Genomic DNA, 27837 nt, shown 5'->3' with positions numbered 1-27837 from the left:
CCCCGGGACAGTCCAGGGCAGCGAGTCCCGGTGGAACGCGCTCCAGAAACCTGCTGCGGGGCCGAGGTTTACCTCCCGCGAACGGGCTTCATGGCGGTGCGACAGTTGTCCCGGATATTGCGGCGGGTCCTGAGGTCCTGCGCCCGGAGCTGCAGCTCGGGGGCTCCGGTGACACAACCCCGTCCCGGTGACCCCTCCCCGACTGCCGCGGAGGTGAGTCTTCCCCGCTCGCCCGCGTCCACACCTTCCCGGGGAGGGGGCGGCCCAGGCGAGCCGCCCGGCCTGTCCTTGGCGGCTGCTTCTGGGAAGAAGGGGGTGCAGTGTGGAAGCAGTGGTGTTCTCTTGATGCGCTGCCCGGCCTCACCCGCTGTTCCAGTGGAAGGGACTTTGGAGTCTCCCTTAAAGTCCATCCTGACCTGAGCGAGGGTTGTCTGGGGGGGTTTCAGGGAGAGGGTGTGTGATCAGGTGTCGCTGTGACACCCTACTTCATGGTGTGATAGGAACTATAAAAATGTCACCCCAGTGCCACCAGGTCAGTAGTCACCTGTAGTCGCAGGGCTCGGGGAGTCGTCCTTTGATCTCAGTTCCATTTTCCTTTCGCTTGAGAGGGTTCAAGGCCTCACTCTAGAGCAAAACAGGGCAGGACCTGCGTCTCTGTCGGGTTTGGGGTAAACTTAGTCCTTGATAAGTGCCTCCCCCCCCCCCGCCCCACCACTGTTTCATGTCATAGCAAGCTTTAAGTTTGTTACTCTTTCGCCCGTGGAGTGGGGGTAGTTCTGGGGAGAAGCCTCTCTCTGGGTGTGGTGAAACCTCTTTTCTTGATCTCCGTGGGCATGCTTTCCGCTTCTCCCACGACTAGGCGTCCTGTCCTGAGGTTCATCAGATCACGGCTCCCCACCCCACCCCACCCCACCATTGCTCAGTGCGGGGGAGGGCTTCAGCCTCGCTGGCTTTCCTCAAACCTGAGCCCCTCTGGGATACTCAGGCCGCATAAATGGAGAAGTTTGTCCTTACCCTTCAACTCTGAACTTCTTTGAGGGAAAAATGGGAAAGCAGAGATTGCTGAGAGATCTTTCAAGAATTCAAAAAGGGAAGTTTCTCTCCTCCCCCAGGCCCACCCCCAATTTATTTTGTGCCTTTTATGAGAGGATCAATGCTAAGTAATTTTGTAAATGGTTTCATTTAGTCTTCCTAACAAACCCTGTGAGTTAACCCTCAGGTAAGGAAATTGAGGTTCCTTGAAGTTAATTAAGTAGCTTTGCTCAGTCACAGTTGTAAAGCCAGGAAGAGGCCTCAAATGCAAATGCCTGTGCTCCTGCTTCCTCCCTGGGGGGTGGGGGGGAGATAGAAAGGAGCTGCTCCTACCCTGTCCTAGCCCACCACTTACTAAGTGTGGGAAATTGAGCATACCTCTCAGTGCTTCAGTTTTCTCGTCTGTAAAATGGGAGTATTAGTGTCTGACTTCATAGTGTGGTTATAGGGAATGAAGGAGTTCATCTATGAGAAGTACTTAGAACCAAGCCTGGCACATGCAAGTGCTGTTACATAAATGTTTGTTGTTGCTCCTTATGTTGGCACACACTGCGTCCTGTTAGTTCCCTGCCACCTGGACACTCAGGGTGGTCATTCTGTTAACTGTTTGATCCGATGTCCCATCCTGGACAGTCCCCACTAGGATCATCCTCAACTGACTGGGAGCTTGCCCAGTTCTGGGTGCTCCCTGGCCTTTCCAGGTATATTCCCACAGTACTTAACACCGGGACGTGTGGGCAGTGGAGTCAGCAAATGCTTTTGGCTTTTGGAAACCCATCTAGTGAGGGGACATGGAGAGTAGCAGACAGAGCACTAGGCGGGGATCCCAGGCCCCAGGTTTCCACCCTTGTTCTGCCTCCAGTTCGCCTGGCTCCTGGCACTATCTCTTCCCATCTTTTCATGTCCATAAACCAGAGGGTTGGACCAGCCCGTCCTTATGCAGTGGGACAGGGTGCAGAAGTTTGTCTCTAAGAGAAATCTCAGAGGTGAGATGAGCATATGTATGTTCAGCAGCTCCAGAGCTTACCTTTTGGTGGGAGCAGGGGCTGGGGCACCTGGAACTCCTGCCCTCCCACTTGCATCCCTGAGGGGTCCCTCTCCCCATGCCCCACCCCCTGGGCTCTGGCGGTCTGATTTGGCATGAGACATGCTTGGAGAGGGAAAGGCACTGGGTGTTATCTGCTGTGCGTCAGGGTATGGGTATGGGAGAGAGACATGAGGTGTGGAGTGGGAGCCAGCTGTTGATGGTGGGAAGGGGCCTCGGGCCTGGAGCATCTTTTACAGGTGGAAAGGGAAGGTGGTGGTATGGAGGGAGCTGGGGGCGGGAGACACAGCCACCTGATGGCTCGATTGGGGAGGCCTGAGTGATCTCTGGAGGGTTTTGGTGGGGGAGACACAGCCACCCAATGGCCTGAGCGATCTCTGGAGGGTTTACCCCAGCCTCAGAGCACTGTCCCTCTCTTTCTACCTCTTGGGGTCCAGGCTGGTTTTGTCAGGGCGACAGGACCCCTGAGGCCCAGAGCCTACTTCCTTTGGGGCAGGGGAGAAAGTGGCTCTGGGCAAGGAAAAGGCACCCAGGAGCTCAAGGAGAGCTTGAGAGCACTGGAGAGCAGGTTATGCAGGAAGGAGCTGGGTGTGGGAGAAAGTGTGAGGATGACAGTCAGGGCATGGGGAGTGATGCCGAGAGGGGAAGGAGACTTTCCAGGCGCTCCCATCTACTAGGTTGCATGGCTTCTCCTTGCAGGAGCCATGTAGGTATGAAGACCTTACATTTAGGGTGGGCTTGGGGAGAGAGGGGAAGAGAGCCAGGGGCTAGGCACTTTGCTGAGTCCTCCCATTTCATAGGGATTTGTGGTTTTTGAACATTCCCAAATAGCACGTAAATTGAGGCACTGAGTGTGGAATGTGCCCTTTTCCTACGGGATAATCCTGCCGCTCTTGTCTAGACTCTGGGGCTCTTTGGGGGCTGATCTTTACTAGTTAGTTAGTGACTAACTGCTCTGGGATGGTCCTTTGAGGGCAGACCCTTCCCTTAACTATCTCTTTGTACCACCCTTCCCCACCCGACTCTGTCCCAATCTGGGTTGGGGAGACAAGACATAACCAGTGGCATAAGGCAGGTTTCCTAGTTCCTGGTTAATAGCACTTGTACTTGTGCTCACGGGGAAGCTTAGGACAACACCCTCCACCTTGCCCAGGTCTGGGTGGTGTGACAGCAGGTCTGAACCCTTGGCCTTGGGCCACCTGCCAGTGAGTCGGGGTGGAAAGCCAGGGCTGGGGAGCTGATGCAGAGAGTAGGAAAACCAGTCACAGCATATGCCACCAGTGTGCCTCCTAGAGTATTTGTTTAGTGAATGAAAATGTTCCCGAAATATTAAGTGAATGGCAGCAATCACTTACTGAATACCTACTCTTTGTTAGGAACTGTATTCTCTCATCTTCATATCTGAAAGAGTCAAGTAGGGATATCCATTTTATCACTGAAGAAACTGAGGCTTAGTTTAGCTAGTTAGTAACAGAGCCAGACTTCTAATCCAGGCTTACCTACTCCAAAGCCTGTGCACCTGACCTCATCATATGCCCCTGGATTACAATAAGAGCTGATGCTGGTGATACTCGGTCAGTGCTTCCCCAGCTCTGGCTGCACAGTCAAAAGCTGAGGCACTTAAACAAACAAGGCCTGTGCCCCGTCCTAGAGTGACTGCCTCAGAATGTTTGGGATGGGGTCCTGGCATCAGTACTTCTTAAAAGTTCTTTGGGTGATTTTAATGTGCAGGAAGGGTCAACAATCATTGTACTAAGCTGAACTGTTTTGACTGGATGATTACCCTATATTTTTGTACACACTGTCTCTCTCTTTGGATTAAGAACTGGCTTAGTTATTCATTTGGCAGTGGTTCGACACTTACTACCGATATACTGTGCTGGACACCAGAGTTAGGCAGGACGGTTTCCCATCCGGAAGAGACAGCAGGTCCAGGCAGGGACTCTGGGAATATGAGCAGCGAAGGATGTTCTTCTCCTTCTGACACACCCCACCCCCACTTCCTGGGTGAGAGAGGTCACTGTCCACTACCGCCCTGTGGTTCCTGTGCTCCTTTAACTGATATTTTTTCCCTCCAGGAGATGTAAAGGAAAGAAAAAAAAAAAAGGAAAATGGAAGTAGGACACTCAATGTTAAAGAAGTAGAGAAGGGGTGGGATGGGATAAGGCTTGTTAATACCCAGTGGTGAGTTTGCGTGCCTCGCAGGTGGAGGGTGGCTGTGGGCCGTGTGTGTGTGTGTGTGTGTGTGTGTGTGTGTGTGTGTGTAGGAGGCTGGGTCTAGCACTGATGGTACAGAGTCTGAATGAATCTGTTTAAGGTCACTTGAAGTCTCAAACGTGAAAGCAATCCTCCCATGTCTGAACCCTGTGCCTGCTCCCTAGTTTCTGCTGAGTCATACTCCTCGGTCCCCTTACCTGCTCCAACTTCCTGGATTTATTTTGCCTCCTCCCTCATCCAGCTGCCCTCACCCCCGCTCTATTAAGTTTGGATGAGGGGGGCATCTTGGCAAGTGAGGCGGTGGAGTTGGCTAGTGAATTGCTGAATTGTAAAGATCTATTAATGGAGAAGTGGGTGCAGCTCTGCCATAAATCTGGATTCCCAGATATCTCATATCCTGGACTCTGGTCAGCCATTGGAATTCTTGATTACAGAGCTTCCCCTACCCACCCCCCAAGGCTACTAGTGGGGGATATTTGAGTTTTCATAGTCACACTGCAGGGAGGGAGGCAGTGACTGTTAGCATTATAGCAGATGAAAGTAGCTGCTGCTCACGTGCCACAGGACCGTGAACAAGGTTCATCAGTGGAGGTGGGAAACTGTTGCCTTGGGGTGTTATGAAACAGTTTTTTGTTTGATCCTCTCCCTCCCTACTAACACCCTACTCCAGCCCTTTCCCTCCCACCCCTCCCAACTTTGACCCATACCCCTTCTATCAATGATTCTCAATCCTGACTGCATATTAGAATCCCCATCCCCTGGGGAGATTAAAAAACTTTACCCCCTGGGCTCTAATCTGAGCGCTTCTCGTTCACTTGGTCTCCAGTAGAATTTTTTCTTCAGCTGAGGAGCTCACTGGCATCAGTGTTTCTTCCTCCTGGTGGGCACAGTCACCCTGGACCCCAGGAAGGTTCTTCTGCTCTTGTAGGTCACATGATCATCTAATCATAGGCGTCTGTCTCCCAACTTCCTGCCCTCTCCCCTTTACCTACAGCGAGACGCCTTAACCTATTCCTGTGTTCTTCTTTTAACTGGGAAAACAGGCCTGGAGAAGTTCAGGGGCTTTGCCTGCATGTCAAGGCGTACTGTCCCCAATGCACAGCCCCATCCACAGACCTCATGGATGACCAGCAGGGCCATCTTTTCTTTGTTCTAAAGATTCTAGAGAAGTGACTGCTCCTCACCCCAATCATCTTTCCACAGATCCTCTTAGATCTCCTGGTATAATTAGGGGAAGGAATTTAGACCTTGAAATCACAAGCCCTGGATCTGAGTCGTGGTTCTGCCAGGACTATTCTTGGACCCTGTCCTACAGGGTGGGTAGGGGACGTGAACAAGAGAACGGTCTTTGGAAGCTTGAAGATGCTTTGCAAATGCAATTCTGTGGAGCGGTTATCTCGTCAGCATCTTCAGGACCCAGAGCCCGGTCATACTCTTGGAGTGAGAGATGGAGCAGACTGGCTCAGACATGGGACAGAGGGAGGGTGGCTCTGCCCAGGACAAGGTTAGGCCTTGCAAGCAGGCTCCTGCAAGCTGCTGCTTTTTAGGCCCCAGACCAAGTTGCATCAGCCTTTCTTCTGACCCGGGGCAGGCTGGAGGGCGCAGGCTTAGATGACCTCTGTGTGGGGCGTTCTTCCTGGCCCCCCACTCCTCCTCCCCTGGGCTGAGCAGCTTGCGTCCTTCCTCCCTTGGGTCTCCCTGGTCGGGCCTCCTTGCCTCTCCCCACGCGCGTCCTCCCCAGTGGGTAGAGCTCCCAGCTTCTCCTGGTGGCTTGGCCTGGTTGGGTGCTCCTGGCAGGGCAGAGGCCCCAGGGAGCCTGGCCAGCAGGGGATAGTTATGGGGAGGCAGCATGTGGGGAACTGCCCAGCCCCCAGCACGCAGGGAACTGCCCAGGCCCCAGTTGCTCTGAGTTCATTCTGCCTTCCGCGGCAAAGGTAAGGAGACAGAGGCCTAGGCTGGGAGGCGCCACAGCCCCGCTCTGGTGTGTGCCCTCCCTTCTCTTCTGGGCACGCTCCTGCCTGTGGTTCGTGCTCAAGGGGCACATTCTCTCCCAGTGACCCTGTTACCTAAGAGAGCAGAAGTGTTTGTGTACTCCTGGACAGGATTCCTTTGGAGGAGGAGGTGGGCAGTAGGAATGGGGCTTAGGGAGGAAAATGGGGGCGTGGTGGGGTCTAACAGCCTTCCCTCTACCCCCCTGCTGCCCACCTGGCAGCAGGCTGCGCGCCCTGCAGAGGTCCAGCACCCTGTGAGCTGAGTGTTGGGGCACAGGTGGGGGCTGGGGGGAGCCTTCTGCTCTGGCCTGTTTCCTAATCTGTAAATGAGAAGGCCAGTCTCCTCTCCCTCGGGATGGTGGGGCCCAAGTATACGGGGACGTTAGAAGTGCCCTACAAATGTCAGATGGGGCGGGGCGCTTGGGCCTGAGGCCCATCTGAGTCCTCCCAGGTGTGTCCTTGCTCCTCACCCCAGCCTGGGCTCAGGGGCCCCCACTCCCCTCCCTGCCCATGCCGTTGCAGGAGCCGTTGCAGGAGCTGTCCAGGCGGAAGTATTTCCTGAAGCACGCGGCCCCCTTCTCTGCCTTCCTCACTGACGGTTTCGGCCGGCAGCACAGCTACCTGCGCATCTCCCTCACCGAGAAGTGCAACCTCAGATGTGAGTCACCTTCCTCAGCCAGCTCTGGGCTCCGGGGGGAGCCGGGAGTAGCCCTGGCTGCTTCGCCTCCTCTGAAGTGGCTTCTGAAGCCTTCCCAGGTCCAGGAATTCTCAATCCTCTCTGTTCCTTTTTTTTTTTTCACTTCCCCACCGGCCACTCCATGCCTCGCAGGCCAGGTGAAGCGGAGTTCAGCGGCCAGAGATAATTTCTGAAATTGGGTTCCACATGGGATTAGATTCAAGAACAGAATTGCTGTAGGTTTAGGATTAAGATTGGGTCTGGGATTTCACACTGTTTCCAGGTTTTTTCTCCCTTCCTGTTTCCCCTCCAGTTCCCAAATGTCAGGATATGGCAGTTGAGTATGGTGGTGGACATGCCAAGGCAGAGAAGGCCCATGGCTAACAGTGACAGCTGGGGAGACACCCCAGGCCCGTGATCAAGTCAGGGCTGCAGGCAGGCTGGCATGCGAACTCATTTCACAGCCCCAGGCGGGGCCTTCTGGTGGCGTGTCCCGTGCTGAAGGGACTTCCAGAGTTGGCCGGACTCCCTTCCTCCCTCCCTCCCTTCCTCCCCTTCCTCCTCCTCCTCATCTTCCTCTTCTTCATCTCTTTTCCCTTTTTTTTCACTATAATAAGCAGTATATTTACTTCGTGGCCCAATAAATACACACATAACTGTGTATCTCTGTGTATAATAAATGTTTAACTGAATAATTCTTTTAGTACATTCTGATACCTATTGTCTTCTATCTTATTTTTCTTTTAATTCTGGACTCAATTCACTAATTTGACTTCATGACCCTCTACACAGATCTCAACCCAATTCTTCATAAAACTGTACTAAAGGAATTGACAGCACAGGGGATAACACCTCTCACCCGCCACAGCTCATTTCATTTACTGCCTTCTGCTACCTCACCCTGAACAAGTAGTGCCTCAGTCTTCCCACCTATAAAATGGGACCAATAATGACCTGAAAGGGATAGAACCCTTATAGTTGCCGAGGAGAGCAGCTTCTACCATGCCAGCGAGTACGTCTCAGCCTCTTTCACTTCAGTACACACAGATGGGGACATTTGTACATCAAAATCAGATGACATGAGGGAGGAGGCACATGCCAGCCAGAACGGGCCCAGGGCTCTGCCGTGTCAGGCATGCCTTGCCCAGCTGCTCCTTGGGCTAAGGGAATCAGCGTCTTGGCAACCACCTACCTCAGGCCAGGCTCTGCTCCCTTAATGTCAGCTCCCTGCCACTGAGTGATACTGAGGACAAATGGGGAGGGGTGATCCCATGTTATGGCTGAGAAACGTAAGGCCCAGAGAGAATCTGGTCTAGGGTTTATGGATGTGGCGAGGTCTCTTCTCATCGTCCCAATAGGATTCTGAAGAAACTTTTGGCCTCCTGGTGGAGTTGGAGAGTTGGGGGGTGGGGACATCCTGGGCCTGCCTGCTGTACCCACTTCCTAAATCCACATCCCCCCCTCCCCCTCAGGTCAATACTGTATGCCCGAAGAGGGTGTCCCACTGACCCCCAAGGCTGACCTGCTGACCACAGAGGAGATCCTGGCCCTGGCACGGCTCTTCGTGAAGGAAGGCATAGACAAGATCCGGCTCACGGGCGGAGAGCCACTCATCCGGCCTGACATTGTCCACATCGTGGGTGAGTTTTGACCAAAGTTCCTGCCTCATCCAGCTGGGCAAGAAGGTACTGGGGATGAATCCAGCGCTTGGTGGTCATTGGGAGCTTGTAAGACACCTTTGTGGAGCGTCGTTTGCAGCTGCTGCTTACAAGGCCACCTGGCAGCTACGGTAGCACTTTGCCCCTCACCATCCCTGCTCTTGCCAGCTCAGTGGACGCTGTCACCTCCCCACTTGGATTCCTGAAATTGCTTCCTAACTGGCCTCCCTGAGTGCCCCACTCTGCCTCCTTCTCTCCATGAAGCAGCCAGAGTGACCCTGTTAGAAACGTTAAGTCAGAGCAGACCACCCTCATACCGACAGCTGCAGCTGACATTCATTTAGAGCCCACCATGTACCTTGCGTGCCTTAGTTCATTTAATCCTATAGCACCCCCCCAAAATGGGGACAGGTGTTATTCCCATTTTGATGAGAAAATGAGACAGAGAGAGGGTCAGTAACCTGCCCAAGGTCATGAGGCTACTAAGTGCTTGAGTTAGGTGGTCTCTGGAGGGCCTGCAGGCCCCACATGATCTGGCCCCTGTGACCACGATACCTCATTCCCTCCACTCCAGTCACACGACAGGGCCTTTGTGCTACTAGTCAAGATGCCGCCCCTTAGCAAGGCCTTCCTTGGCCACCCTATCTAAAGTGTGTCTGCACACATACACCCCAGCCACTGTCCATCCTAAGAGCTGGCAAACTGTGGCCAAAGCTGGCCTGCACCTGTTTTTGTACAGCTTGGTCTTTTTATTTCTAAGTGGTTGAAAAAAATTCACAAGAACTACATATAACGTTCTTTTTTGGTGACACATGAAAACTCTAAGAATTTCTTATTTCAGTGTCCACAAATAAAGTTTTATTGGAAACGGCCTTGCCCGTTCATCTATGTATTGTCTGTGGCTGGGTTTCGGCTACAACATCAGAGCTGAGGAGCTGTGACAAAGACTATGGTTCACAAAGCCAAACAGTTTTACCGTCTGGCCTTTTATGGAAGAAGCACGCCAACCCCTGCTCTATTCTCTCACTCTACCTTAGTTTTCGTTATCACATGTATCTCATCCTGACATTGTAGGTTTATTTTTTTTTACCCAGTGTCTCCTCCATTAACTAGCTTGGAAGCTCCCTAGGAATTAGGGCAGGTTTTGTTTCCATTTGTGATCCCAGTTCTTAGAACCTTGCCTGTTGGGCATAGTCGATGCTCATTGATAATTGTTAATGAATAAACAGTGGTTCAGAGTAAGGTCGCTGGAGTAGGACACACCCATGTTTGAATCTCAGCTGTACTCCTTACTAGCAGTGGTTTTAAAATCCAATCTGAGGCTTAGAGCAATGCTAGTACTTATCTTATGGGATTGAGCTGAGGATGAAATAAAGATGAAACGGAAAGTGCTCTGCGCTGTAATCCACCAGAGCCTTTTGCCATGTGCTGCCTCTAAGCCCGGAGGTCAGACAGAGAGAAACCTTTGCCCATGTAATTATAGATGATGAAATCAGGAAAATACAGTGCCATGCTCTTGATTGCTGTCCCACCCCCACCCCAGCTGTCAGCTCTCTGCCTCATTCACTCATTCAGCGAAGGTCTTCTGAGTGCCTTCTTAGGTGCTGGCACTGTGCTGAAGATATAAAGACGAATGAGCTGTAGTCCCCACCGTCGAGGACCCACCGCCCATTGGAGGAGCAGGATTGACCAGCCACCTGATACGGGCTGAGCAAGGGGAGCCCAGCTCCCTTCTCGAGCATCCTTCCCTCCTTCCTCGTGGCCAGCTCCCTCCCGCCCCCACTGGTCACTTGACCTGGGATCCTGCCATTTTTCCCGTCAGCCCTGTTGAGCTGGCCTCCCTGTTCCTGGTGGCTCCTCAGAGCTGAAGAGCAGGCTGGGTTCCAGGAAAGAGCAGAACCTGATGAACCCTGCTGTGCTGCCAGATCCAGCCCCCTCATTCTGGCCACTTCCCCTCTGGCACAGGCTCCACTGTGTATCTGTGTTCTCTGTGCCAGGGCTAGTGGGAGAGGTGACTGAGCCAGAAGTGAGGACTCCAAGGTGGCAGAGCCTACTGATTTTCATGGTGGGAAGCGTGGGAGACCGGTCTGCATTCTGCCACTGTCAGACCCCATGAATGTGTGCAAGTTCCTTCCCCAGCCTGAGCCTCAGCTTCCTGAACTGTGGACGAGCCTCTCCTGCTGTGATATTCCATGCTCACCGATTCTGGCTGACAGCACGGCGTGAGCAAGGATTGATTGCCGCACAGATACTGGTTTTGACACGGACACAATGGCAGGAACCTGCTTTGAGGACTTACTCCCAGCTGCCAAGGGTGTGGGTTGATGGGGGAAAAGATGATACCAATCCCACTCCCTCTCCCCGAGTAAGCTAAAGAGAATGGCGGCCGCCGTGCCTGGAGCTCCTGTGATGCTGTCCTTGCTAACACTTTGACTTCTGTCAGGCTTCCTCTGTTGATCTTCCCCAGAGGAGCTTTTAGGAGTAGGGCAGCCCTGAAGAGCAGGGCGGGGGTTAAGGGTGAAGGATGGAAACAGAAGATAGAGATGGGATGTTCACAAATGTTTGTCCCCACCCTCCCAGGTAAGGGTTTTGAGGCACCCTCTTTCCCAGAGGACAGAGGGAAGGGATTGAAGGTTTCACTTATTGAGCCTGCCTAATTTGCATCCCTGCCTGAAGCCCTATCAGCCTCTGGGTCCTTTTAACTTTTAAAAATCAGTCCTTAAAAAGAACTTTCACATTTGTCTCTAGAAATTGTGAGTTGCATTAGTTTAGGTCAGCGTGATAAGACATTCTGTCGAAGCCCATAACATTTGCATCCCTTTTTTTCCTTCCTGTAACTATGTTATTTACTTTCAAGATAGTTCTAATTATTAATAGTTCTTTTACTTATTTTCAGGATGCAGTGTTTATCCCTGAGGATTCTCCCCCAGCATATTAAAAGAATCGTCTTCTGTTTTCTCTGCTGTCTCTCCTTCCTCCTTCATTCTTCTATTTGTGGAATTTGGTAACTTTATTTCATAGCATTCTCCTTAAATGTCTGGTGATTCGTGACTGTGTACTCATCTCAGTGACTGGTCTCATTTCCTTGCTGCTGAAGCAGATACCTCTCAGGAGCACTGGGGTGGCACCTGGGTGCTCTGTGGGTGCTGGGACCCAGGCCTCGCCATCCCAAGCATTGGGGTTTCAACACCCTTCCTGAACAACGGGGTGCAAGGCCCTCCCCCTCCAAGCCGCAGGGCGAACCTGCCCTTCCCACACTCATGGGTGGGCCTGCTTTCTTGGCTGGAGAGCTCTCAGTCCAGACCTCAGCTTCCACGGTTCTTCCTCCAGTTCATCCCTGCTGTCTCCCTTCAGTCCAGGATGGCGGTCATTCTGCTCATATAGATTTCGCAAAAACTTTGTCAACTTTGCATGCGGTTCACAGGGGTCCAAACCATCAGACAGAAGGACTTTCCACAGATCCTTCCTGGATAATTGCATTTCCAATCCCGACTTCCACTGAAGTGGCCGACTGGATCCATGTCCATATGGAGCCCCAATCTCTGGGGACTCACTTTCCAGAAGCTGAGAGAGGTCCCCAATGGAGTTCTTTCTCCATCTAGTCTTAGCATGCGCTCTCTGGATAGGCTCAGAATTTTCCAAATTATTAATTTCTGGTTTCTCTGTGCCTATGAGTTCAGCTTTCAGCTTATCCCTTTCCTCTGGCATTTTACCATAAGCTTCAAGGAAATCTCCTCAACTAAATATCCAAGTTCATCACTTTCAAGTTCTGCCTTCCATCCGACATCAGAACTCAATTTTGCCAAGTTCTCTGCCACTGTTAAACAAGGATCGCCTTTCTTCCAGTTTCCCAATAACACATTCACGATTTCCTTCTAAGTCCTCATATTAACACCCATATTTCTACCAACAGTCTCTTAAGAGCTTGATAGGCTTTTTCTATCAAGCACGGTACAATTCTTCCAGCCTCTACTTATTACCCAATTCCAAAGCCATTTCCACGTTTTTTGGTATTTTCAGTAGCAGCACCCCACTCTCCCAGTAGCAAAATCTGTTTTAGTTTCCTTGTTGCTAAGCAAATACCATGCATTGGTTTGGCTTAACCAGCAGGAATTTATTGGCTGACGGTTTTGAGGCTTGGAGAAGTCGATACCAAGGCCTCATCAAGGTGATGCTTTCTTCCTGAAGACGGTGCCATTCCTGTGACTGGCTCCCACTGATCCGTGGTCCGGGGCTCCTGTATCACACAGCAGCGTACCTGGTGGTCTCTCCTGGCCTCTCCCTGCTCTTCCAGGTTCTGTTGACTTCTAGCTTCTTGCTCCCTGCGCCTTTCTCTCTCTCTCTGAATTTCATTCTGCTTACAGAGGACTCCAATGATAGGATTAAGTCCATCCTGAGTGAGGTGGGCCACACCTTAATTGCAGGAACCTGGTCAGAAGGTCCTACTTACAGTGGGCTCACACCCACGGGAATGGATTAAGTTTAAGAAGATGGTTTTCGGGGTCCCTAGCTCCAAGCCACCACAGTGACTAGGGTTCGTGTTACAGCCTGGCTCGGAGGGCTAGTTCTTTTTCTCTTGGTTGCCCAGAGGCTGCATGGAGGGCTGTGAGGTGCTGCTGGGCTCCTCTGCCTCCTGCGTGGCAGCAGCTCCTCAGGGCATGCCCCAATCTTGTGTCTACACCCGCGCTTGAGCCTTGGGGCCTCTGCTGCCCTCGCCTGCACACAGGGAGGAGGGGAGGCCCACTTGCCCAGCTTGTCCAAATGTTATCCGCAGCCTGGAGAGTTCCTTGACGGGCGCAGGGCCCCTCCCGCTCCTGCTGGAGGTGCCTGCCAGGCTCGGGGCACACTAGCCACCCTCCCACCCTTTACAGGACCTTCTGCCCCTCGCATTTGGGGCTGTGCCTCTTCTAGCCATCGGATCCCATCTGCCCTCCATCTTTCAGTGTTTGTTTCTCCAGCTTTCCGGGCCATTGACAGCATTCTTCCTTGCCTTCCAGAGCTATTATGCATTTTTTTCCAACCCTTCCATCATTTCTAGGGCTTGTGGTGGGAAGGAGGGGGTGAAGAAGTCATTTAAGTGCTTGATTCAAGCCCTTTTTCCTCTCTTTTACAAGGCAGCAGGACCTGTTGTTAAGATCACTGTCCTGGAGTCCAGTACACACGGATCTGAATCCTAGCTATTTTTCTTACTAGTTATGTGACTGAGCAATTTTCTTAATGTCTCAGAGGCTCCTTTCATTCTGTATGAAATGGGGAGACTCCTTGTTTTGAGGCTTCACTGAGCTAAGATATGCACAGCCTGCAGCAGAGGGCCCAGTACGAGTGGGTACCGAGGGTTTAATCTTTTGGTCATTTTTATCATTGTCTTCTTAAGCCTGGTTAAGAGAAGTCCGCAGAGAGCCCCCTCGCCCCCAGCCTGCCTGGACCGTCTCCCGGCCTGACAACCCTCCCATTTCCCCCGCAGCCCAGCTCCACCGGCTGGAGGGGCTACGCGCTGTCGGGGTGACCACCAACGGCATCAACCTCGCCCGGCTGCTGCCCCAGCTGCACAGAGCCGGCCTCAGCGCCGTCAACATCAGCCTGGACACCCTGGTCCCAGCCAAGTTTGAGTTCATCGTCCGCAGGAAAGGTGAGCCCACGTGGCACGTGGTGGAGGGTGGCCTCCCGGGCTGGGGAGCGGACGGGGGCTGCTGGCAGGGGCCGGGTCCCTGCCTCTTGGCTTCTGGGCTGCCCGTGAAGCCAAGGCCTTCACCTCTTCCTCCTCCCCCTCGCTCCCCTTTGTCCCTGTAGCCACACCCTTTGTGCGGTCAGAATGCGAGTGGCGTAGGGCCGCCAATGCCCCTTGGTTTGACCAGGACAAAGGGTGTCCCTAGAGCAGGACTTTCAGTTTTAAAGCTAAGTCCCTCGTGACCTGGGATGAGTCGGTCACCCAAAGAAATGTGCCCAGGGTGGAAGCAGCTGCCCTGCGCTGCTAGGATCAGGGCCAGCCCTTTGCCTGGGGGTCCCCAAGCAGCCCCGTGGTTCTCCCTGCACCCATCCTGGATGGAAGCCTCTTGACCACCCCACCGCAACAAGCGCACCCAGGCTCTCTTCTCCCTTGGCCTCCTCAGGGAGGGTGGAGGCGGAGAGGAAGCGCGTGAGCCCAGGTCCTTGGGCCGCCGCCTGCCTGGGCCCTGGGTCGCCTGTTGGAGAGGAGGCTCTGCCCAGGGCTGGCTGCCCCGCGACTGGAGGTGGGGGTGGGGTGCACTGATGAGGACTCTGGCGGATCGGGGAGATGCCAGGGACACGCAGCTCTCCTTCCCCTTTTTGGAAACAGCGTGGCAATCTCGGTCCCTCTCCACTCCTGCCCCGTCCCTCCTTCCCCAGCGTGTGATTCCCTATTTATACACTACCCTGTGCTGATGGGCTGCTCCAGGTGTGCGGAGGGCACCGGCGACACACAGGACGGCGCCCCACCCTGCAGGTCTACTAGGGGCCAGAGGGTGGCCTACCCTAAAGCCACCTTCGCTTGTCTTGTGGTGTTGGCTCACGAGCCACAGGGAGACAAAGAAAACTCCCAGCAGGGGAGAACCTGGAAGTCTTCAAGGAGGAGGCATTTATGCTTGGCTCTGAGGAACGGGAGAATTTGCCTCAAGGGGCGAACTCCGAGGGGGCTACAAGGTCACTGAGGTGGGCAAGCGGCCGGCATGTCTATGGGTTTTACCCCTGACACGCAGGCACTTCCTCCCCACCTGTCCTTCCCTGGAACGAAGCTAGGAACCTGCTCGTTACCGTCACGCCACCCCTTCCTTCCCACTCCCACTGCTGTGTCCACGCCTCGTTTTGTGGGGAGTGCATCCAGCCGGGAAGCCTCCAGTTGTAGATGCTGACAGCACCTTCTGTGGGATCCGCACGCCCCTCCCTCTGTTCTCCCTCATTGGCTAACTTAAAAATGCTGCAGGGAAACCACAGAGCCCATTACAAGGCGAACTGCCCTCAGGGTGATGTCCCAGGTGAGACTCATTTGACCACCCAGGCTGGGGGCGAGGGACGGCCCAGCACGCGGTGGGCGCCCCGAGAGCGCTTAGCTGCGCCAGGGTCACACTGTGGGTTCACTGCAGTCAGTTGGGGACACAGATACTGAGCATGCATCAGCGCTGCAATGGCACCTGCCCAGAGGAGGTGGCAGTACATGTTGAGTGAGAGGCCGCATGGCTGAGAGCGAGTCCTGACAAGGGAGTTGGGAAACCTGCGTTCTGGAAACCTGCATTCCGAAAGATGGGGTGGGAGGCTCTGAGCAGGACACTGCTTCTCTCTGCGCCTCAGTTTCCTCATCTAGACTATGAGAGGGTTTGACCACAGGCCACATCCAGCCCCCTGCCTGTTTTGGTACAGCCTGAGAGTCAAGACTGGATTTTACACGTGAACATTTGCAATTTGATGATAGGAAACACTAACTTTAAAGCAAAATCAATTAAGCAAAATCTTGTCCCCTCAACAAAAGAATTCCTATGGTATGGAAGGTGGTACTCTGTGGTTATCATCATAGTCTGAGTTTTGTCATTAAGAAATGCATTATATACACCTACATAATATTCTCATTTTTGCCTTTTGGCCCACATAGCCTAAAATATTGGTCCTTTGCAGAAAAGGCCGCCACCCCCCGACTGAGTGGCCTGTCAGGCTGCTGCTGGTTCTGGAACTTCCCTGGGGGTGTGCAGGCTCCGGGCGGGGAAGCCGAGGCTGACCCTTCTTCCTGCCTTCCTGTCACAGGCTTCCACAAGGTCATGGAGGGCATCCACAAGGCCATCGAGCTGGGCTACAACCCTGTGAAGGTGAGGACGCGCAGTTGCTGCTGATTCCAGGCTCTGCTCCCTCGGGTTTCGCCTTCTGCTCCCCACGCCTGGCCCTTTTGACGCTGGCCAGAGTGTACCCGCCCCCTTCCTTGCCACCCCCGTGCAACCCTAACGCCCCTCCTTCCCACCCAGGCAAGGAGGGGAGAAAGTCAGTGACCCCATGGCATTCCCCAACTTAAGAAGAACCGGGGCGGGGGTGAAGGGGGAGGCAAGGTTTGGGTCCCCCGTGGAGGGCCACATCCCAGAGGGGATCCCCATGGAAGAACTGGGCGGCTAGCCCTCACAGCCTCTTCCTTCCCGGGCCAGGTGAACTGCGTAGTGATGCGAGGCCTGAACGAGGACGAGCTCCTGGACTTTGTGGCCTTGACCAAGGGCCTGCCCCTGGACGTGCGCTTCATAGAGTACATGCCCTTTGATGGTCAGTGATGTGCGAGTGGGGCGGGCTGGGCCGGTCAGCGGAGCTTGGCCAGGGCCAGCTAAGAGAACGGCAGGGCTGACTGCTACGTGGCCTTGGCATGTGCTGAGGATGATGGGAAGGGTTGAGAGGGCAGGCAAGGCCTGGCTCACCTTGTGGGCTGCTCTGACCCGGGAGCTTTGTTGGGAGCTTTGTCGTGCGTATGTGTGGAGTGAGAAGGGAGGGGAGATGTCTCTAGGGGTGGGGGGAGGGCATTGGGCAGGCCCTGGGGCTGGGGCTGTGATGGGGCGTTGGGGGCCTCTCAGTCACGTGTGGGTGTGAGCAGGTCCACCCATTGTAGGCAGGCCCTCCTCCCTTGCCGTGAGAGTCTGGAGAACTGTGTGCTGTGTGGAAGGCTGGACTTGAAGACTCTGGGGCCCCTTCAGCTTAGATTCAGTAGTGCTCCCTGCTTTTCCCCAAACCCAAATATAGGCAACAAGTGGAACTTCAAGAAGATGGTCAGCTACAAGGAGATGCTGGACACAGTCCAGCAACAGTGGCCGGAGCTGGAGAAGCTGCCGGTGGAGGAATCCAGCACGGCCAAGGTTGGGGAACAGGGGTGGTGCTGGGCTGGGAAGAAGGGCTGTGCCCCCACCCTGGGGAAAGGACTGAATTGGGGTCACAGTGCTCATGGAACAGTTTGGTACAGAGATGGTAGTTTAAGCAGGAAGTATTAAAGTGCCACCACAGCAACCTCCCATTCCATGGATGAAGACACAAACTCAGAAGGGTTAGGTAACTCGTCTAGCACACACTCTACTTAGTGGCCGAGGAGAAGGCCCCTCCTGGTCTTCTCGGGGGCCCAAGGATCCTCATAATCCACAACATAGTCCAGGCACAGGCAGGTGTCACTGTCTGCTTCAGAGAGCTCATGGGTCATCGTACCTGGAAACGTGGATTATCTCAAGGGCCTCGGTGCTACCAGTGGGCCCCTCTAGAGCGAGGGCTCTGCTGATGAGGAGCTGAGAGCTTCGACCTAGGTGCCCATTCCCATCCCCCCACTGCCCTTCTTTTCCTCTCCTTTCCTCCTAGGCCTTTAAGATCCCTGGTTTCTGCGGCCAAATTGGCTTCATCACGTCCATGTCTGAGCATTTCTGTGGGTCTTGCAACCGGCTGCGAATCACAGCTGATGGGAACCTCAAGGTGAGTGTCCCCTTCTCCACGAGGCCCCCTGGATGTCTCCTCCCACTTGTGCTTCCTGATCTGAGGGAGACCAGCAGGAGGTGGATGGTGAAATAGTACCCGCTTTGGGGGAATCAAGGGAGCGGCATGGGAGGGTACACTGATGGCCTCAATGGGACTGTCACCCTGATTCCTTCCTGTCTTGGGTCTCTAAAGTAGCATCCGACTGATGGGAAGCCACTCCCCAGCACTCTGTGCCTCCAGGGGGAGGGGTGAAGAGTGCAGCATCAGTGTGCGCTTTGCTCTTGGCCCCCAGCCCAGCTGGCCCCTCCACCAGGCCTGCATCCATTGCTCACTTACCTCGTATCTAATAAGTTTATATGTAGGGGCTTCAGGGGACGCCTAAGACATGGCCATTCCCTTTAGGGCATAAAGACTCACTGGCAAGACCAGAACAGAGATAATGCATGGCAGCACCTGATTCTTCGTCAAATGAGTGGCTGGATGGGCAGGAAGGACCTTGGGGAAGAGCCTTGTGGACCTTGGCGGTCTTTGAAGAATGGACAAGTTAGGAAAGCGAGGGTTCAGGGAAACCACAAGGAATGGTGAGGCACAGAGATGAGTGACAGCAAAAAGCCGCTACCACCTGTAGCCCAGAAGGGCAGGGGAGGAAGTGGTGTCCCTGGAGCCTCAGAAGAGAGGCCACCTGGTTGGGCTGCAGTTGCAGAGGGAAGCGGCCACTGCCAGAGGCGCAGGAGCAGGGGTAAAATGCCCTGCCCTTTCTCTCTTGCCCTGTGATCTCCCACTGGCCCAACCCAGGCAGGAGGCAGCTGGAAGGGAACCCGCAGGGCAGAGTCCACCAGGGGAGCCTTCTGGTAGCAGAGAATGGAACCTGAGGCCTGCTGGGGAGAGTGAGGAAGAGAGTAACCAGCATGGCAAACCTTGTCTTAGATTTGACTTGTTTCTTACCTTTCAAGGGTCTCTCAAACCAAAAAAAAAAAAAAAAGGTCTTAGTAACAAAGTGGCTTAAACAACAGAAATTTCTGGTCTCACAGTTCTGGAGGCTGGAAGTGCAATTGAGTTGTGGGCAGAGTCATGCTGCCCTGAAGTCGCAGAAGGAATCCCTCCGTGCTTCCGCTAGCTGCTGGAGGTTGCCAGCAATGCCTGGTGTTCCTGAGTTTGTAGATGGGTCCCTCCCTGCTCTGCCTCTGGCTTCACATGGCCTTGGTTTTTCCCGTCTCTGTGTTCACCGTGCCTTGTACAGAGCTGGCGCCAACCCACTGGGGTCCATTCTCTTGACACTAAGGAGGCCATTCCGTCAAATGTCTCAGGAGAAGGTACAAATCTGGATTTTTATGTGCCATCTCTGTTGGCAAATCTTTAATTTTGTAAAGTACATTCCACAAACCAAAACACGACCCCAACTCGGATACAGGCCCTGGGATGCCAGTTCTGCTTCCTGCCCTTCCAGACTCTCTGGCTGTCACCTTCTGGCCCTCAGCACCAGGGAGCCCTGCCTTGAGTATGACCCCTGCCTGCAGCTGCCGCAGGAGGCCTGCACCCTCCCGCTCAGCCCACAGGGGTCTCTGAGGATGGGGGCTAGCTCCCAGAGGCCGGAGGCATGGTTGTCCTCATGCCCGTCCTGACGCCGGCAGGTCTGCCTCTTTGGGAACTCAGAGGTGTCTCTACGCGACCACCTGCGGGCAGGGGCCTCCGAGGAGGAGCTGCTGAGGATCATCGGGGCTGCTGTGGGCAGGAAGAAGCGGCGGCACGCAGGTACGCGGCAGGGGTGGGAAGGCTAGCCCATTCTTAGCGGGCGGGAGGGCCATAGGTATGGGATGAGAGAACAAGAGAAAGCCTAGGAGGCCGTGAGGGGGGGCTCTGTGTTGCTCCCACTCCCAGTCACTCCTGTGGGACCCCTAGACTTGGAGTACAGCGACGGTTCTCCTTTGGGGAAGTCAGCCTAGCAGAGATGACACAGGAAAGGGAGGGAAGCCTGCATTCTCCTGGGGCTGTTTTCTGGGCAGCAGAGAGTAGTGTCACTGCGTCTCTCATCCCATACCTTGCCTCCTGCTTAGGGCGGGCTGGGTCCTGGGCACCCGTGGATGACCTTACAGAGGTCGTGTTGGGAGCTTTTTGTCAGGGTGCACATAGGTGAATATATGTACATGGGGGGTTGTCAGGCCACTATGTCCGTCCATTTGTTGCAGTGAACTCTCCTTTCCCTACTTTCTTCCCCCCTCTTCCCCCTGCTTTTCTCTCCCTCCCCATCTTTCCCCTACCCCAGGCATGTTCAGTATCTCCCAGATGAAGAACCGGCCCATGATCCTCATCGGTGGGTGACCCATCAGTACGTAACCACTCACCCTTGTCATGTGGGGTCCAGTGGGATGGGGCCTGCCCTAAAGCACCCTCAGCTCCTGCATTTCATTCTGATGTGCTCATCCTCATTTTCCTTCCAGTCCTCCATTTTTTCTTCCCCCATCTAGCCTTTACTCTTTCTTCTCTTCCTCCACTGTACCTGCCAGTGAAATAATCACTCTGCCTGACCAGAAATGGGAGAGGGGCTCCTCAAGATTTAATGATCTGAAAATTGAGCTCTTGGTTAAAATAGAGACTGTCCTCAGCTCGAGAATCTCCTGGCTTGGATATAATTACAGCCTTCACTTCCTTCTAAACTACAGAGCAACCCATGGGAGTGTGTCTGGATCATTAGCCACCGTAGACTGAAGCATATGATGCTTCCGGGCTGGGCAGAGCTAATTATGCTGCTCATCTTTTTGGGAGGAGATGGCCAGGACCTCAGCTTCCCAGTTCCTTAACTCTTAAGAACTTAGGCAGACTTTTCTAATGTGCATAGGGTGCTTCAAGAAAGGCCATCTTTATTGTATAAAGCCCTAACTAGTCGTCTCCCCTGGGGTGCTGGGCTGGTCCTGGGTGATGGTTAGGGTTTCCGCTGCCCCTCTGACATAATGCGCAGATCAGAGGCAGGTGAGGCCTTGTCCGCTTGGCCACGCCTAGGCCTGGGCCCCAGTGTTGTACACTAGGCAAGAGAAAACAGCGAGAAAAGCCAGGGAAAGGATTCTTTCATCCAGAGGTTGGACAGGAGTGAGCCCAGTGGCCCAGAAGAAAGCAGGCTAGAGTGGGCCAGAGATGGCCCGAGGGCCGCTTTGCACAGCAGCCACCTAGAGAAGGAGTGGCAGCTCACCAGAGCGTTTCACTGAGAGCAAGACTGTCTTCTTGCCTCTCCTCCCACCCCTAGCACCACCGTCCTCCTGTTGGGCCTTGCCCCATTGGGGCGGGGAGGGGGGGTACCTTCATAGCCGGGAGTGGGGGCATGCCTTGCATCACCCCTAGAAGGGAGCATTGGCAAGGCTGGAGGCCCAGGGCGAGATGAAAAGGCTAGAAGTTGGGAGGTCCGTTTGCTTCATGAACAGTTCTATTGCTATGAAGAATTTAGAGTAATTCAAAAGTGGCCCAGTTCCTATAAAACCAAGAGTTGCCTAGAAGAGGGCTTCTCAACTTTAACGTGCATGTGCCTCACCTGGGGAGCTGGTTATTTCAGATTCTGATTCGGGAGGTCTGGGCTGGGATTCTGCATCTCTAACCAATGTGGCTGGTGCACGGACCACCCTCCCGGTAACAAGAACTTGCATCGTCCGGAGGAGGCTGGCTTAGGAGGCCCTCAGGGTCTTTGGAATCAGCCTGTTGGTGTGAGCGCAGATGTGCCCCTCAGACATGCTTGACAACTTGAGAGACGTTATTTAAATGCAGTCAGTATTTCCCTTAGTATCATGCCTGTAACCTTAATGATAACTGGTTAATTATTCATGGAGGACGTGAAAATGGAGGTCCCTGTCTGTAATTTGTAATCCAGCCTGACCTAACTATAGTTCTCTTAAATGAAAAATTTAAAAAAAAGGCACATTGAAAGCCTCAGCCTCTAGACGACAGGCATTTCTTAAGAAAATTTTGGAAACACGAATGTTTTTGTGGAGAGGGGAGCCCAGGAGTGCACCCCCTCACCCCCCCACCCCCAGCGGTGGCATGATGGAAATTGATGAGGCCATTGCTGGGTGTATTCTTTGGGAGAAGGGCTGGAAGCAAGTGCTTAGGGACCCTATGTCTGTTGTCTCTTCTCTTTCTCCTCTTGCTGTGCTTTTTGTCCCTCATTCCTCTTTCCCCAGTTTAAAGCGAGCTCACGGGGGTGGGCTAGGGAGGAGGTTGGGGAGAAGAGGTGGGCAAAAGAACTGCCCTTTGGGCTTAAGTCTCTCTTCTCTTTCCCTCTTGCCTTCCAGAGTTATTTTTGATGCCCCAAGATTCCCCACCAGCCATTCCAAGCACCTCTTCCCAGGCCCCCCTCCGTGTTCAGGGCCTGAGACCCTCCGTGCGTTTCTCTGATCGGATGGCGACTCGGTGGCAAGGATGCGGAGTTGCCCAGGCTCTGTCCCTGGCCCGGCCGTGGCTGGGGCACGGCTGTGCGCAGAGATGCTACACTTCCCACCGACGCTCCGACCCCAACCCCAAGTGCCTTAGCCCAGAGCCCCAGGCTCCCGCCATCCCCTCAGGACCCCTGTTGCCCTCAGACCAGCTAACCCACGTGGACTCGGAAGGACGGGCAGCTATGGTAGACGTGGGCGGGAAGCCAGATACAGAGCGGGTGGCCGTGGCCTCAGCCGTGGTCCTCCTGGGGCCTGTGGCCTTCAAGCTGGTCCTGCAGAACCAGCTGAAGAAGGGAGACGCCCTGGCGGTGGCCCAGCTGGCTGGAGTGCAGGCGGCCAAGCTGACCAGCCAGCTGATCCCTCTGTGCCACCACGTGACGCTGAGCCACGTCCAGGTGCGGCTGGAGCTGGATGGCGCCCGCCATGCTGTGGTGATCCAGGCGTCTTGCCGGGCCCGGGGCCCCACGGGGGTGGAGATGGAGGCCCTGACCTCGGCTGCTGTGGCCGCCCTCACCCTGTACGACATGTGCAAGGCTGTCAGCAGGGACATTGTGCTGGGGGAGATCAAGCTCGTTAGCAAGACGGGGGGCCAGCGGGGGGACTTCCATCAGACTTAGAGCTCCCGCCCCCTCCCACCCACGGCCCAGCCAGGTCAAGAGGCAGGGTGCAACTGGGGCTGCGGGAAAGATGTCAGGTTCCTGAGCCCTGTTACCTTCGCCAGGAGGAGCCTGGGCTTAGCTCACTGCTCTATGGCTAGATGATCTAGAACTCTGTGTCCCCAGAGGTGTTTCCTTTATAATCAGAGGAAGCAGACAAGTCCCCTAAGCTTTCCAGGATGTTAAAGTGATGGGAAGGGGATTGCAAAGAGCAATTCTGGATTACTATCACAGTGGGGTGTTTGGACTCTTTCAGGCCATCGATTTCGGTCTAACCCATAACTCCCACTTCTCATTTTGGGTTTTCTCTTCTCTTTCCCTGGGGAAGGAATAAGGGCTTATTAAGCAGAGGAACCCACTTTGAGAAGTAGAAAGCACAAGCTTGGATAAAGAATGTATCAAGACTTCTCTTTAGCAGTTTTGCCTTCCCAGGTTTGTGAGATGCTGCAGCCCACCTTTCCCTACCTCACCTCTCTACCATCCCTCTGCTAGAAGAGCAGTTAGTCCCTTCTTCTGCTGGAGTGTGTGTCCATCAGACTTCCAGGCTTTGGGCGTAACAGTTGCACTGCCCTGCCAGCTCCCTTTCCGTGGTCCCTCTGCTCTTAAACAGGACACACATGTGGGCTGCGGCCCTGAGGACTCGGCCCACCCTCGTGTCACAGCGGCCCTGTGCACTGCTGTTCTGCACCCCTTTATTTGGAGTGTATCAGGGAAAGAAGAGTCACAAATGGCCATCACCCTTCAGTGCACCCCAAAGCCACGGGGCCAGTCTTGGAGGTGCAAGAATGACTGTGACCACGCAGAGGCACCAAGCAGCTGGGATTTCACCCCCCAAGCCCAAGACTGCAGACTGCCGGGGGAAGAGGAATGAGAAAGGGCCCACCTGGCATATTCTCTATATCCCCCTCTCCTGCGGGAGAATGGACAAGTGGAATAGGAGGTATGGAAAGTACCATCTAACAAATACGTTGTCAGGAGGGGGATCCTCAGCTCACAGCTCGTATCGCTGGCTGTTAGAGATGAGGCGAGTGCACTTAGAGGCTCCTGGTACCCACATCCCCACTCGCTGGACTGGCCTGCTGGGTTCCCTCGGGCTTGGGCCTGGCCTCGGTGGCGCCCCCTGCCTGCCTCCCTTATGCCGTGGTATGCTGGTAAAAGCAGGCTTTCCAGAAAAAGAAAAAAATTAATTTCTGTGGTATAAATACTCCCGCCTTGACTGATTTCAAGCTCCCAATAAGTCAGCTAGCGTGCAAAATTCTTGAAGCTCTGACGGTGGGCTTTCACGGAATGGGTGGAAGCTTGCTCCAGCACACCACTGGCTATGGCTGTTCCCGGGCCGCCCCAAGTCCCCTCCCGGGAAGAAGGCACAAGTCGCGAGGCAGGCTGAGTGGGGATGGTATGGATTTAATATTTTTTAGTATTACAATATATTCTTATAAAAAAGGTGCAGATAAAAAGGGCACTGCCGATTTTGTACATTAGACTCATTTGTCATCTGAGACAGCTGGTGAGAGCAGCATTGGCATGAGGGCCTCACTGGCAGAGGTGGGGGCAAGGGACGGGCACAGACCAGGCCCTTCCCCATCGACCTGGAGGAGTTCTCTTCTCCCATGGCCCGAAACACTTGTGCATCACAGGGGAGCGGAAGGGGTGCTGCTACTGAGCAGGGCAGGTTGTGTGAGGTTGGCTATGGATTTTCCATCAGACACAGGATTAGCTGCCAGAGGTGGCAGGAGGGTGGGAAGGGCACTAGGGGAAGCAGGACCAAGGGACAAATAAAATAGGCTTAAACACTTAGCACGGCAAGGACCAGCTCAGCCACCTCTGTGGGGCACCAGCCCCTTCTTTGCTGAGTCAGCCACCACAGTCTACAGTCCATGGTCCAAGGCACTGGGGGAGAACTAGCTAGGATGGCCTCTGTTGCCAGAGCCACTAGCTAGATCTAGAAAATAATAAATAGAGGAGGAGACACCATTTGGGGTGAGGGGCCTGGGCCCTGGAACAATATATGTGCCCTCTGTAAACAGTTAAACCAAACCGTGCTTTTCTGCAGATTGAATGTGTGTGAACAACTTCCATATTCCTTATCTTTCCTGGTACACAGCCATTCTTGCCAGGAAATGCCTGCTGGACAGATGTGGCGCCCTCTGCTCCCTGGCCCTTGAGGTTAGGTTTCCCTTGGGCCACCGACTGGAGAGGACCTTCAGAGCCCCTCCCCCCCCCCCCAACAGCCCAGGGCCTGCTCCTTGTCGTAGGTGGGGGTGGGCAGCAGGGGCAGGCAGTTCTTGATGTGAAGATGGGTGTAGCAAAGCTGCCTTTCCTAGAAGCCTTCGTGTTGCCCTCCCCTGGGCCCCAGATGGCTGCCTCACACCTCTGCCGGCCAAGCGTGCACTTGCTCAAATCCTCCCCACCAGCACACACACGCACACCCACTCAAACCAACACACATGCTGGGCTCACCCAGTTTTTCTTCAACCGCAGCTACTACGGTCCCACCCCCAGGAATCTGATGCAGGGAAAAGGCAGAAAACAGGCAGCTCAAGAGTGGGCCAAGCCCACCAGTCTGTCCACTGGCAATAACCCTGAGCTGGAGGATTTGGGCAAAGAGGGGAAACAAAGGGACGAGCAGGAGGGCCGACTAATGGGGGGCTGGTTGGTGGGGGTGAAGGGGCAGTGATCACATAGGGTGGGTCTGAGACACAGGATGGAAGGTCATCTTCTGGGATGCGTTGAAAATAAGAGCCTTGATGGAATAGACCTCACTATCCTTTTGGGAGAGAGAATTTGTCTAGATACAGCTGTCGTCCCACCTCCTAAACACAGCTCCCAAGATGATCAAAATGGAAGGCCGAAGTGGACGGGAGAACCAGAACAGGTCTCTTGGGAGTCAGGATGAAGATAGGGTACCGGCGACAGAGGGCAGGGCCCGCTCTCTACCCTCCCTTGGTTCCAGGCAGTGCACTCTTCCGCCCTGCAGCTCCCCTGCCTCGGAGAAGGGGGCACCTTTAGAGATGGCATGTGAGTGCAGGTGGGCAGCTCTGGCACCCTCTCCAGGAGGGCCGGCCTGAGGGTTCTCATGGTTTGAAATGGCCTCCTGCAGGCTGGACAGAGTGCAAGGCTACTAGCCTGCACCAGTGTTAGAGAAAAGGTGGGCATCTGCACAGCACGAAAGCGGCTGACCAGGGAGCTCCTGGGTGGAGCCAGGCACTCGAGAGCTGCCCTCTGGTGAGGGCCTATCAGGAACTCCTGGGCAACCTGATGAGGTCACCGTCCAGCTTCAAGACAATGTTCAGGTTTGGGAGAGGTGGGGGGAGTTTTGTTCCCTGGCCCCTGGTCCCAAGGCATGAGGTGTGGTGATGAAAGGAGTCTTGCTTGAACCCCCTCGCATACCAGATTCATCAAGTACCTGATAGTGAGCCATTGTCGTTGGAACCCAAAAGTGAGTTTTCTGGGATTCTTAATTAGTGGAACAGAGGTGGGAGAGGGAAAGAAGGGAGAGGGACTTAAGACATGCAGGAAAAAGGCACTGATATTCTTTGTCCTCATGGCTTCATTCCTTGCATTATCCTCCCAAGATTTTTTTTTTCTGGAACAAATCAGAGCTGATGTAGCTGGCACATATAATGCCTTTTCCACCCAAGAGGAAAGTCTGCCCCCAGCTCTGGAGTTCAGCTCCCTGTTCCAAGGCTCCTCTTGAGGGCTTGCGGTCAAGATTCCCTCATCCTGGTTTTCAGGGGACCTAGCCCCACCCTGCTATTCCCCACTGCCCACGGAATCTGGACAAGCTGCGTGGACCCATCGGGAACATTCTGTGCCTGTGTGTGGGTCCCGTGGTGCCGGGAGGGCCAGGGCACCCTCAGTCTGTGGTTCCCTGGCGGGAGGCTCAGGGCATGCCAGGGTTGTCCAAGCCGGCCCCAGTGACTGATCCCTAGGGGCCAATGCAGAAAGAATGAGAAGGGGAGCTGAGAGGAGCCCCTGACGGTAAGTGTGAGGAGACACCTGGTCCAGCCACACACCCCAACGCCCCCAGGACCCAGCCCAGGGCCCTCAACCCAGCACCACATTGTTGAAGCATCACCCCCTCTGCCCCTCGGGTCCTGCCCCTACCTCCAAGCCTCCTGCTGTGGCCAATCCCCAGGTCAATAATTTAGCCTGTTTATTGCCCGCTCCCGGGTGACCTCGGGGGCCTGGCTCCCTGATCGTTTGCGGCTGCGTTTGAGCTTGCACAAGTCCTTGTCGAAGACTTCCCCCGAGCGCAGGGCCGACACCAGGTCGTCGAACTCTCCTCCCTCCTCCAGCGAGCTGCCTGGGAGGGCCTTCCGCTGCCGCTGCCACCGCTCCCGATCCCTCTGCTCCTTCAGCTGGAGGGTGGGGGAGAGGGGAGAGGCGGGGGCTCTGAGGGGTCGGGGTTGAGGCCAGAGCAGCTGCCCACAGTCCTCTTTCTAGAACAACTGCCACCCAGCCATGGCCTAAGTGCTAGGCTGTGCACCACGGTGTCTGCGCTTATCAAGTTGCCTGATTTACCTCCTTGCCCCAGTGCCCTCTGCTTCTCAAGCTTCTCTCTCCTAGGCCTGCCCTGGGCCTTCTCCTTAGGCCAGGAAGGGGTCTCTCTCCTGGGGCTGTCCCCTCCCTGTACCCACGTTAATTAGAACTTCCCAAGTAGCACCGGCTCGGGCCAGCCTCTCTCCCCCGCAGTCCTCTCCAGCCCT

At 54.5% G+C, this 27837-nt stretch overlaps 2 protein-coding genes across 5 annotated transcripts in view; one reads left to right on the top strand and one right to left on the bottom strand.

Moving 5' to 3' along the window:
* MOCS1 (molybdenum cofactor synthesis 1) lies at positions 1-25180 on the top strand. Of its 4 annotated transcripts, none has more exons than XM_004462883.5 (11): positions 1-213; positions 6808-6943; positions 8434-8601; positions 14084-14248; positions 16372-16433; positions 16761-16872; positions 17341-17453; positions 17941-18051; positions 19686-19806; positions 20318-20365; positions 22329-24604. In XM_004462883.5, the coding sequence occupies exons 1-11, from the start codon at positions 91-93 to the stop codon at positions 23087-23089; spliced, it is 1920 nt and encodes a 639-aa protein (XP_004462940.1). In that variant the 5' UTR covers positions 1-90; the 3' UTR covers positions 23090-24604. The 4 variants fall into 4 exon arrangements, with proteins under 4 accessions (XP_004462940.1, XP_004462943.1, XP_004462941.1 ...); XM_004462886.3 differs by having other exon boundaries at positions 6-213; positions 20318-20380; XM_004462884.5 differs by lacking the exon at positions 20318-20365 and having other exon boundaries at positions 6-213; positions 22329-25180.
* Positions 24513-27837, bottom strand: part of DAAM2 (dishevelled associated activator of morphogenesis 2) — a 71250-nt gene continuing 67925 nt past the window's right edge. Inside the window, 1 exon segment of the mRNA XM_004462878.5 lies at positions 24513-27489. Within this exon segment, the coding sequence (XP_004462935.4) occupies positions 27268-27489 (222 nt within the window). The 3' untranslated portion in view covers positions 24513-27267.

The sequence above is a fragment of the Dasypus novemcinctus genome, chromosome 11, assembly GCF_030445035.2.
Source record: "Dasypus novemcinctus isolate mDasNov1 chromosome 11, mDasNov1.1.hap2, whole genome shotgun sequence".
NCBI classification, from domain to species: domain Eukaryota; kingdom Metazoa; phylum Chordata; class Mammalia; order Cingulata; family Dasypodidae; genus Dasypus; species Dasypus novemcinctus.
This window is presented reverse-complemented; position numbering and strand designations above follow the sequence as displayed.